This window comes from Scyliorhinus canicula, chromosome 29 (assembly GCF_902713615.1).
Source record: "Scyliorhinus canicula chromosome 29, sScyCan1.1, whole genome shotgun sequence".
In the NCBI taxonomy this organism is placed as follows: Eukaryota; Metazoa; Chordata; class Chondrichthyes; order Carcharhiniformes; family Scyliorhinidae; genus Scyliorhinus; species Scyliorhinus canicula.
This window is the reverse complement of record NC_052174.1, coordinates 4,161,690-4,174,268: the sequence shown is the minus strand read 5'-3', so window position 1 is coordinate 4,174,268 and position 12,579 is coordinate 4,161,690. Positions and strand designations below refer to the sequence as shown.

The 12,579-nt window shown below is 48.6% G+C and overlaps 1 protein-coding gene across 1 annotated transcript in view; it reads left to right on the top strand.

Annotated features, from left to right (window-relative positions):
* The window catches only part of LOC119958374 (misshapen-like kinase 1), a 189,500-nt gene that overhangs the window by 163,802 nt on the left and 13,119 nt on the right, over positions 1-12,579 (top strand). Inside the window, exon 23 of the mRNA XM_038786859.1 lies at positions 2,024-2,191. Within this exon, the coding sequence (XP_038642787.1) occupies positions 2,024-2,191 (168 nt within the window). The remainder of the gene's footprint in view (positions 1-2,023; positions 2,192-12,579) is intronic.

Genomic DNA, 12,579 nt, shown 5'->3' with positions numbered 1-12,579 from the left:
CCACACGCACAGCAACCCTGGACCGGGATCGAACCTGGGACCTCGGCGCCGTGAAGCAGCAGCGCTAACCCACTGCGCCACCGTGCCGCCCCAAAGAGACACTATTCTGATATAGATGAGATTAAAGGGGGTGGCGGTGATTGGACCTTTCAATGAAGTGATCACTCATTGTTCCCAAATGTTGCAGCTTTGAGAGACTGACTGCATGTCCCCTGCTCGCTTTGCCCCGTTCCTGCCCTATTCCACTCTCCCTGTGGCCGGAGCTAAAACTGGCACTGCTCAAAGTTGCTCATTAAGTCCCACATCATGATCACCTTACCCTGCAGTATGAACAGCACTTTAATCTGCAGTGGATCACTGGTGAGTAACTGGAAATGAACTCCAGAGTCCAGTACATATTGCACCGTAATTGCAACACATCATGAGTTTTGATGAGTTTATAAATTTGCTGATGTGGTTCTCTGAGTAATTCAGATTCTTGTGTTCCGTCCTTGTAAACTGCGCCTGTCTAATGTTGATCCAATGCATGTTGTGGTTGATGCAGCATAATTAATACCAGGTTCAGTGGGAAGCCTGATCACTCAGTTAGTCATAGTTTAGAATCAGGGAGCGTTACAGTGGAAAGGTGACCATATATGGTCATACAGTCAGTGTTGGTCATTATGTTGGGGGGATTTGAGGCACGCGTGGGTCCTATTCCATGCGAGTAAGAGAGGCCTTCACTTAAGGAATTGAAATTTCTTGTGCTTCAGGTAGCCCCGGCTAATGTCTTGTACATGGGTCACCTTGCTTGCAGTCTTATTCAAGAATATTTTTCTGTCCAATTTCCTCCTCCACCTGAAGCCTTTGGGCGCGATTCTCCCAAAAGGGAACAAAGTCGGCCAGCGAGCACGTTTAGCCGCGTGTTGCCCGACCCTCGCAGTGCCGACAAACACGTCAATGCGACTCGCCTTGTATAAGGGGCCTGAATGGGGAACTCAGGGCCGAGGTCCCACACAGTCCCGGTTTGTACAGTGGGGAGCTCTGCTGCCCAGTGTGGCGAGAGATTGGCGGCGCCCCGATCTCTGAGGCCCCCAAAGCGATCCCTGATCCCACCCCCTGGCCTGAATGCACTATGGACGGGTCCCCCAGCCCTCTCGCACCTCCCCCAACACCCACGCCCGATTGAGCATGTGAAAAAAAGTGCCAGCTTGGCACCTTGGCATTGTCGACCTGTCTGGCAGTGCCCATGTGAGCTGGCAATGCCACCCGGGCACCTTGGCAGTGCCAAGGTGCCAGGCTAGCACGTCCAGGGTGCCCACATGCCACTCCCAAGGTGCCCGGGTGCTACTGACAGGGTGCCCAGATGGCACCAGCACTGTTAGGGCAACACCCTGCCCAAAGTGGGTGCAGCTGGGGGCCTCCGATCCCCTGGGAGACCACCACAGGTGTCATTCTGTCTGGCGGGGACCAGTGCTGAACGGGGTTCGCCAGAGGTCTCTGAGGTCAAGGGGATCAATCCCAAATCCTCGGGAACCCGCACATTAGAACCAGGCAGTTAGTCTCACTTTAATGTGCAGATCTGCCAAAAAGTTATTCCGCCCACAATAGGCCAGATTTACATCGCACAGCCTCGCGAGAACGCGTTGCATCGCGTGACATGTTGCGAGCCGGGTGGATCCCGGGAGCGAGGTATTCCAGCTTTTATCGGCCGTGCTGCGCCGCAGGGAGCCTCCGTGTAGCCGCAGGATTGAGCCCATTGACTCTTGTTGAGGCAATGGTGATGCCTGAAAATCTCCTCACCTGCGGGTTCCTGATCCCACTGTCCGTATAACCAGCCTGGTGAACACTGACTTCCTCCAGTTCCTCTCCAATGAGCAGCAGGAAGAGTCATTGACAAGGTCCTCATTCATCTCATTGGAGAATGTCAATCTAGTGCAGGCCAGGGAGGAGGAGCGGAGGATTTAGGGCAGGATGGGGATTAGCGACGTTCATTCTACAATTGGCTGTGATGGCTGACTGGCATTTTGTCTCCTACTCCTAGGTTTAAGTATCGGTGAGGTGAGCCGTTTAAACCAGCTGAAATACGAGGACAGGAAGTGCTCAGTGGTGAACGTCAATCCAGCTAACACACGACCACACAGCGATACGCCAGAAATCCGCAAATACAAGAAGCGTTTTAATTCTGAAATACTCTGTGCTGCCCTGTGGGGTCAGTATCTAAAATGTTATTTGATTAATGTGCCTTTTGGCATTGTGCAGGTCTCCCTTTGCAGTCGATCCCTTGCAACGCAGAGGTTGTCCATTTCGAATGGTTTTTGCAGATACGTCAACTTAAGATGTAATGGTGAAGGCACAGTGTTATAACAAGATTTAATAGTGCCGATAACTTAATCCAGTAATGACTTCAAGCTGAAACAAGGAGTCAGACTTCAGAACAAGTCATTGGGCTCGATAATAACTTTGTATCTCTCTCCACTGATAGAACATAGGACGATACAGTGCAGTACAGGCCCTTCGGCCCACGATGTTGCACCGACATGGGAAGTCAAAAACTTAAGGCCATCTAACCTACACTATGCCATTATCATCCATATGCTTATCCAATAAACTTTTAAATGCCCTCAATGTTGGCGAGTGCACTACTGTTGCAGGTAGGGCATTCCACGGCCTCACCACTCTGCGTAAAAAACCTACCTCTGACCTCTGTCCTATATCTATTACCCCTCAATTTAGGCTATGTCCCCTCGTGCTAGCCACCTCCATCCGCGGGAGAAGGCTCTCACCGTCCACCCTATCTAACCCTCTGATCATTTTGTATGCCTCTATTAAGTCACCTCTTAACCTTCTTCTCTCTAACGAAAACAACCTCAAGTCCATCAGCCTTTCCTCATAAGATTTTCCCTCCATACCAGGCAACATCCTGGTAAATCTCCTCTGCACCCGTTCCAAAGCTTCCACGTCCTTCCTATAATGAGGCGACCAGAACTGTACGCAATACTCCAAATGCGGCCGTACCAGAGTTTTGTACAGCTGCAACATGACCTCATGGTTCCGGAACTCAATCCCTCTACCAATAAAGGCCAACACACCATAGGCCTTCTTCACAACCCTATCAACCTGGGTGGCAACTTTCAGGGATCTATGTACATGGACACCGAGATCCCTCTGCTCATCCACACTGCTAAGAATTTTACCATTAGCCAAATATTCCGCATTCCTGTTATTCTTTCCAAAGTGAATCACCTCACACTTCTCTACATTAAACTCCATTTGCCACCTCTCAGCCCAGCTCTGCAGCTTATCTATGTCCCTCTGTAACCTGCAACATCCTTCCACACTGTCTACAACTCCACCGACTTTAGTGTCGTCTGCAAATTTACTCACCCAACTTTCTGTGCCCTCCTCTAGGTCATTTATAAAAATGACAAACAGCAACGGCCCCAGAACAGATCCTTGTGCTACGCCACTCGTAACTGAACTCCATTCTGAACATTTCCCATCAACCACCTGTCTTCTTTCAACTAGCCAATTTCTGATCCACATCTCTAAATCACCCTCAATCCCCAGCCTCCGTATTTTCTGCAATAGACGACCGTGGGGAACCTTATCAAACGCTTTACTGAAATCCATATACACCACATCAACTGCTCTACCCTCGTCTACCTGTTCAGTCACCTTCTCAAAGAACTCGATAAGGTCTGTGAGGCATGACCTACCCTTCACAAAACCATGCTGACTATCCCTAATCATATTATTACTATCTAGATGATTATTAATCGTATCTCTTATAATCCTCTCCAAGACTTTACCCACAACAGACGTGAGGCTCACTGGCCTATAGTTACCGGGGTTATCTCTACTCCCCTTCTTGAACAAAGGAACCACATTTGCTATCCTCCAGTCCTCTGGCACTATTCCTGTAGCCAATGATGACCTAAAAATCAAAGCCAAAGGCTCAACAATCTCTTCCCTGGCTTACCAGAGAATCCTAGGATAAATCCCATCAGGCCCCGGGGACTTACCTATTTTCACCTTGTCCAGAATTGCCAACACTTCTTCCCTACGCACCTCAATGCCATCTATTCTAATAGCCTGGGTCTCAGCATTCTCCTCCACAACATTATCTTTTTCCTGAGTGAATACTGACGAAAAGTATTCATTTAGTATCTCACTTATCTCCTCAGCATCCACACACAACTTCCCACCACTGTCCTTGACTGGCCCTACTCTTACCCTAGTCATTCTTTTATTCCTGACATACCTATAGAAAGCTTTTGGGTTTTCCTTGATCCTACCTGCCAAAGACTTCTCATGTCCCCTCCTTGCTCGTCTTAGCTCTCTCTTTAGATCCTTCCTCGCTTCCTTGTAACTATCAAGTGCCCTAACTGAAACTTCACGCCTCATCTTCACATAGGCCTCCTTCTTCCTCTTAACAAGAGATTCCACTTCTTTGGTAAACCGCGGTTCCCTCACTCGACCCCTTCCTCCCTGCCTGACTGGTACGTACTTATCAAGAACATGCAATAGCTGTTCCTTGAACAAGCTCCACATATCCAGTGTGCCCAACCCTTGCAGCCTACTTCTCCAACCTACACATCCTAAATCATGTCTAATGGCATCATAATTGCCCTTCCCCCAGATAATGCCAGATCGGCTGAAGCACTTTTTGTTTTAATTTCTCATTCCCAGCATCCGCAGTATTTTGCTTCCATGCAAGGAGGCACTGGTTTAACAGGGGGAGGAGATGACTGTGCCAGAGGAAGGGCCTTCATGACTGTGATTCACATCTAGAAATGCGCTTCCAAATAGAAGAGTGGAGCTGAAAACTCTGGAATCAATTCAGAAACAACATACTGGAGGGATTTAAGGGGATTTGCGTGGAGGCTGAGTACAGAACGCGGCCCAGCAGCAGTCCCATTCCCCTGCTTCATGGCAGACTCCTCCCACCCGATTATCAAATCTGTACGGGTGATGGACTAAGATTGGCTGATTCACTCACTTCAGCCTGAAACATCTTCCAATTTGGTGATGACTGGTGTAATTCAGCCCCCAGTAATGAGCATCACTCCTGGGGTTGACGGAGAGCTGCTGATTCTCCAGCTGGTTTCTGCTCTCGTGTGTTTGAGTTTAATTACATTCAGATTTAGTGTTTGAAGAGTTAGGTCGCCATGTAAAGTGATGTTGCCATTGCAATGTGAGCTTGTGCCAGGTTTCACTGTGATTTCCCAACCTTGATTCAGATTGCTCAGCAATGTGAAGCCTCTTTCCCTTCTACAGTCTGGTGCAATAAAAGTGTTGCAGCTGTTGCTCCTACACCTGTGTGATCTGGACGCAGTCTGTGCCGCACGGTGGCACAGTGGTTAGCACTGTTGCCTCACCGCACCAGGGTCCGGGTTCGATTCCAACCTTGGGTCACTGTCTGTGTGGAGTTTGCACTTTCCCCGTGTCTGCGTGGGTTCCCTCTGGGTGCTGCGGTTTCTCTCCCACAATCCAAAGGTGTGCCGGTTAGGCGGGGAGCGAGCCTCGGTAGGGCGCTTTTTCCGAGGGTCGGTGCAGACTTGATGGGCCGAGTGGCCTCCTTGTGCACTGTAGGGATTCTATTCTTCTAAAGATCACCCTGCAGTATGATCATCTGAGCAGGAGGGGGACTGAGTCAAGAGTCGCCTATTGAAAGCCAGGCAAAGCACTGCAGCAAAAGTGCTGACGTTGCGAGGTACGATTTCGAGGAGAAATCCAGTACGAACACTAAAAGAGTTGGAGTTAGCCTACGATGGGTTTTGCTAAGTTCAGTCTGAAAGATGCACCCCACCTGATGGTCACAAGCAATATTCCTCACCTGTTTATTTTAAATTCATAATAAAATGACGCAGGTCACTCCCAGTCAAACTACAACCCTCTCCTATTCACCATGTGTCAGATTTCCAGCACGGGGCATCTTGCAGGGGCAGACCCGACGGTCGTTATCACAGGATTATTGGAGACGAGGGAGACCATTTTGCACATTCCAGTGTCCAGTTATTTCTTCAACCGTTCTAAGAATTCCAGCCATGCATTTCAGTGGTGCCTTCCACACGCTCAGGAACGTGTCGAGGCACATTCCAGTCCGCAAAGTACTCTTGAGGGCTGGTCATTGCTGTCATGTAGTCAGCCCGTTCACAGCGAAGGCCCGCCGGCAGCGATGTGGTCACAGCCAGCCAGATCTTTCTTTCTTGTGAGTTGGTTGAGGGTTAATGCTTTACCGGGGCCCGGGGGAGAGCTCCCTGCACCTCTTGTTTAGAATGGCACCAAGGGAATGTTTTACCTCCCCCCTGAGAGGGGATTCAGGGCCCCGGGTTAAAGACTCGCCCACAACCCGCTCTTCTGCACTGCCTTAGTTACTGCACCAGGAGCTCCGGCTCGGAACGTGTGCTACATTTCCCACCAGGCCTGAAAACTCTTGTTGCTTGCTTTAAAAATGGAAAACACTCAACTGCACTGTTAGTTGAGGTTTTTATCCACTGCCCTCCTCCCCTCCAGCTGAACTTCACATTGTCTTTGTGCAGATACACTTGTCCAATGAAGCTAGGGAACATGATGCAGGTGCAGCAATACTCTGCGGGGTGCTTATTACATTTAGGGATTGCTTTAATTGCTCAGTGCATTGTGCTGAGCTGATGAATGCCCCATTTCTTTCGGTTTTAACACCTCGTGTGCTGTAATTAACTGCAGAGGGCTGAACCTCTTAGGGAGATTATATTTGTAGTCAGTTAAAGTAAAGGGTAAAAATGGCAGGAGATCCCAGACCCGTGTCATGCTCCTCGTGCTCAATGTGGGAGTTCAGGGACGTGGCCGATGCCCCTGACTCCTTCATGAGCGGGAAGTGTGTCCAGCTGCAGCTCCTGTTAGACCGCATGAAGGCTCTGGAGCTGCGAATGGACTCACTTTGGAGCATCCGCGATGCTGAGGAGGTCGTGGATAGCACGTTCAGTGAGCTGGTCACACCGCAGATTAGGATTGGTGAGGGAGACAGGGAATGGGTGACCAAAAGGCAAAGAAAGAGCAGGAAGGCAGTGCAGGTGTCCCCTGCGGTCATCTCCCTACAAAACAGGTATACCATTTTGGATACTGTTGGGGTGACTCACCAGGGGAAGGCAGTAGTAGCCAGGCTCATGGCACCATGGCTGGCTCTGCTGCACAGAAGGGCGGTAAAAAGACTGGCAGGGCTATAGTCATGGGATTCAATCGTAAGGGGAGTAGACAGGCGTTTCTGTGGTCGGTAACAAGACTCCCGAATGGTATGTTGCCTCCCGGGTGCACGTGTCAGGGATGTCGCCGATCGGCTGCAGGACATACTGAAGGGGGAGGGTGAACAGCCAGTTGTCGTGGTGCATATAGGCACCAACGATATAGGTAAAAAACGGAATGAAATGAATGAAAATCGCTTATTGTCACGAGTAGGCTTCAATAAAGTTACTGTGAAAAGCCCCTAGTCGCCACATTCCGGCACCTGTCCGGGGAGGCTGGTACGGGAATCGAACCGTGCTGCTGGCCTGCTTGGTCTGCTTTAAAAGCCAGCGATTTAGCCTGGTGAGCTAAGGTCCTACAATCAGAATTTAGGGAGTTAGGAGATAAGTTTAAAAAGCAGGACCTCAAAGGTAGTAATCTCAGGATTGCTACCAGTGCCACAAAACAGTCAGAGTAGAAATTTAAGAATAGTCAGAATGAATACGTGGCTTGAGAGATGGTGCAGGAGGGAGGGGTTCAGATTTTTGGGACATTGGAACCGGTTCTGGGGGCGGTGGGACCATTACAAACCGGATGGTCTACACCTGGACAGGACTGGAACCAATGTCCTAGGGGGTGCTTTTGGTAACACTGTTGGGGAGGGTTTCAACTAATGTGGCAGGGGGTGGGAACCAGATTAGGAAGTTAGAGGTCAGTAAAGAAGCAACAACTAAAGCCAGTAAGGTACTGGATAATAAACTCAATGTGACGAAGGGGAAGAGTAGACAGGGAAGAGATGATGATTGCAAAGGGACAGGTGGTCTGAGGTGCATTTGTTTTAATGAAAGAAGTGTAGCAGGTAAGTCAGATGAATTTAGGGCTTGGATTAGTACCTGGGAATATGATGTTATTGGTATTACTGAGACTTGGTTGAGGGATGGGCAAGATTGGCAACTAAATATCCCAGGGTATAGATGCTTCAGGAGGGATAGAGAGGGATGTAAAAGGGGTGGAGGAGTGCATTACTGGTCAGAGATGATATCACAGCTGTGATTAAGGAGTGCACGATGGAGGATTCGAGCACTGAGGCAATATGGATAGAGCTAAGAAATAGGAAGGGTGCAGTAACATTGTTGGGACTTTACTATAGGCCTCCCAAAAGCGAGCGTGAAGTAGAGGTACAAATATGTAGACAGATTATAGAACAATGTAGGAGCAATAGGGTGGTTGTGATGGAGGATTTTAACTTCCCCAACATTGAATGGGACTCGTGTAGTGTTGGAGGCGTAGATGGAGCAGAATTTGTAAGGAGCATCCAGGAGAGTTTTTTAGAGCAGTATGTAAATAGTCCAACTCGGGAAGGGGCCATACTGGACCTGGTATTGGGGAATGATCCCGGCCAGGTGGTTGACGTTTCAGTCGGCGATTACTTTGGGAATAGCGATCACAATTCCATAAATTTCAGATTACTCATGGACAAAGGCGAGAGTGGTCCTTAAGGAAGAGTGCTAAACTGGGGAAAGGCCAACTATAACAAAGTTCGGCAGGAGCTCGGGAATGTGGATTGGGAGCAACTGTTTAAGGGTAAATCCACATTTGAAATGTGGGAGTCTTTTAAGGAAAGGTTGATTAGTGTGCAGGACAGACATGTTCCTGTGAAAATGAGAGATAGAAATGGCAAGATTAGGGAACCATGGATGACGGGTGGAATTGTGAGACTAGCTAAGATGAAAAAGGAAGTATACGTAAGATCGAGGCGACTCACAACTGATGAAGCTTTGGAGGAATATCGGGAAAGTAGGACAAATCTCAAACGCGCAATAAAGAGGGCTAAAAGGGGTTATGAAATATCTTTGGCTAACAGGGTTAAGGAAAATCCCAAAGCCTTTTATTCGTTTATAAAGAGCAAGAGGGTAACTAGAGAAAGGATTGGCCCACTCAAAGACAAAAGAGGGAATTTATGCGTGGAGTCAGAGGAAATGAGTGAGCTTCTTAATGAGTACTTTGCATCGGTATTCACAAAGGAGAGGGACATGATGGATGTTGAGGCTAGGGATGGATGTTTAAATACTCTAGGTCATGTCGGCATAAGGAAGGGTGAGGTTTTGGGTATTCTAAAAGGCATTAAGGTGGACAAGTCCCCAGGACTGGATGGGATCTATCCCAGGTTACTGAGGGAAGCGAGGGACGAAATAGCTGGGGCCTTAACAGATATCTTTGCAGCATGCTTGAGCACGGGTGAGGTCCCGGAGGACTGGAGAATTGCTAATATTACCCTTTGTTTAAGAAAGGTAGAAGGGATAATCCAGGGAATTATAGACCTGTGAGCTTGACGTCAGTGGTAGGCAAACTGTTGGAGAAGATACTGAGGGATAGGATCTATTCACATTTGGAAAAAAATTGACTTTATCAGTGATAGGCAGCATGGTTCTGTGCAGGGAAGGTCATGTCTTACAAACCTAATAGAACTCTTTGAGGAAGTGACAAAGTTAATTAATGAGGGAAGGGCTGTAGATGTCATATACATGGACTTCAGTAAAGCATTTGCTAAAGTTCCCCATGGCAGGTTGATGGAAAAAGTGAAGTCGTATGGGGTTCAGGGTGTACTAACTAGATGGATAAAGAACTGGCTGGGCAACAGGAGACAGAGAGTAGTGGTGGAAGGGAGAGTCTCAAAATGGAGAAGGGTGACTAGTGGTGTTCCACAGGGATCCGTGCTCGGATCACTGTTGTTTGTGATATACATATCTGGACGAAGGTATAGGTGGTCTGATGAGCAAGTTTGCAGATGATACTAAGATTGGTGGAGTTGCAGATAGCGAGGCAGACTGTCAGAGAATACAGCAAAATATAGATAGATTGGAGAGTTGGGCAGAGAAATATCAGATGGAGTTCAATCCAGGCAAATGCAAGGTGATGCATTTTGGAAGATCTAACTCAAGAGCAGACTATGTGGTCAATGGAAGAGTCCTGGGGAAAATTGATGTAGAGAGAGAACTGGGAGTTCAGGTCCATTGTACCCTGAAGGTGGCAACGCAGGTCGATAGAGTGGTCAAGAAGGCATACAGCATGCTTGCCTTCATCGGAAGGGATATTGAGTACAAGAGTTGGCAGGTCATGTTACAGTTGTATCGGACTTTGGTTAGGCCACATTTGGAATACTGCGTGCAGATCTGGTCGCCACATTATCGGAAGGATGTGGATGCTTTGGAGAGGGTGCAGAGGAGGTTCACCAGGATGTTGCCTGGTATGGAGGGTGCTAGCTATGAAGAAAGGTTGAGTAGATTAGGATTGCTTTCATTGGAAAGACGGAGGTTGAGGGGAGACCTGATTGAGGTCTACAAAATTATGAGAGGTATGGACAGAGTGGATAGCAACAAGCTTTTTCCAAGATTGGGGGTGTCAGTTACAAGGGGGTCACGATTTCAAGGTGAGAGGGTGTAGTAATCCACGGGAGGCAGGAGTTCAGTCACCACACTAATATTTATTTACAATAACGATATTACAGGAGCAGCTACAAACAGTGCTGCTAGCAGTCCAGTCAACTTAAGACTGCTCACAAAGCCTACACAGGTGATTATATGGGCCCCCTCAATGAGCTATCATTGAGGGAGCTCATACTCCAATTGACCAATAAAGCAAATTGGAGTTCATGACAGAGGGGAAAAGTTTAAGGGAGATGTGCGTGGAAATTTTTTTTACGCAGAGGGTGGTCGGTGCCTGGAATGTTTTACCAGTGGAGGTGGTAGAGGCGGGTACGATAGCATCATTTAAGATGCATCTGGACAGATATATGAACGGGTGGGGAACAGAGAGAAGTAGACCTTGGAAAATAGGCAACAGGTTTAGATAAATTAACGGGGCTGGTTTAGCTCACCAGGCTAAATCGCTGGCTTTTAAAGCAGACCAAGCAGGCCAGCAGCACGGTTCGATTCCCGTACCAGCCTCCCCGGACAGGCGCCGGAATGTGGCAACTAGGGGCTTTTCACAGTAACTTCATTGAAGCCAACTCGTGACAATAAGCGATTTTCATTTCAGGGGCCTCACGGTAGCATGGTGGTTAGCATCAATGCTTCACAGCTCCAGGATCCCAGGTTCGATTCCCGGCTGGGTTACTGTCTGTGTGGAGTCTGCACGTCCTCCCTGTGTGTGCGTGGGTTTCCTCCGGGTGCTCCGGTTTCCTCCCACAGTCCAAAGATGTGCGGGTCAGGTGGATTGGCCATGCTAAATTGCCCGTAGTGTAAGGTTAATGGGGGATTGTTGGGTTACGGGTATACGGGTTACGTGGGTTTAAGTAGGGTGATCATTGCTCGGCACAACATCGAGGGCCGAAGGGCCTGTTCTGTGCTGTACTGTTCTATAAAGGATCTGGATCGGCGCAGGCTGGGAGGGCCGAAGGGCCTGTTCCTGTGCTGTAATTTTCTTTGTTCTTTGAGACGTGCTGAGGACTTAATGCAGGCAAGGGAATTGAGGCCAGCTGGGGCGGCGTGTGGCGCAGTGATTAAACTGAGCGATCTCCGTGGAAAGCTCCGTGCAGTCAGAGCCTTTGTGCCTTGCCCCTTCCCTGATCCATTGCAGAGATCACCATCTGCATCCACCTCCCATCGCGTTGGCACAATAGCAGTGGCTGCTTGCCATTCTGCTTGTGGCTGAGCAGTCCCAGCAATTGGAAAAGAGAGAATACGCACGCTTGCTGAAAACTACAGAACCCGGCATGTTGGAAAGGCTCAGCCTCTGAAGGACAAGGTGGCGTTTTGGGCACAGCCTCTGTCAGAACCGGCGATCTTCCTGACAGAAAGCGGTTCTTAAATGGAAGCAAAATGTCGGGAGCGGGCAACAGACGGTCCAGTCAGAAACAGCCATAATCAAATTGTACATTGCCCTTGAGACGTGACAGGGTGCTCAGACACTCCAGACGGTGCAGAAGGTGTTTTGGGAGGGGGGGGGGGGGGGGGTTGTCAAAACCCTTGATTCGTTAAAACAAAGCCCAATTGGATTCTACAGTGGAGAAGACTTTGTATCTTTCTGGGTGGGTTTACTGGCTGTATCACCTGTAAATATTTTGTGACTCTTTTAAGATGGCAATTTGATCTTGGATTGAAACGGTGGGTAGCTGGAACGGGTGCCCAGCTGGGTTTCTCTCTCTCTGGCTAACTGAGATCCACTGTACATTTCCTGCATTTTCAATCTTTCTTTACCCCTCACTTGGGGCTCGAACCGTGGTTACAGTGATCGCCCCTGAAGAACTATTTGATGCTGTGTAACGGTAATTGGATAAGTTGCTCCCCAATCCATTCTGCCCATCCGTTGGTCAATATTAATCTGCCTGGTCTTCTGAAAAAGCATCAAGAAAGATGTTCTCAATCTCTTGGCCGTGTTAGCGAGATCTATTCC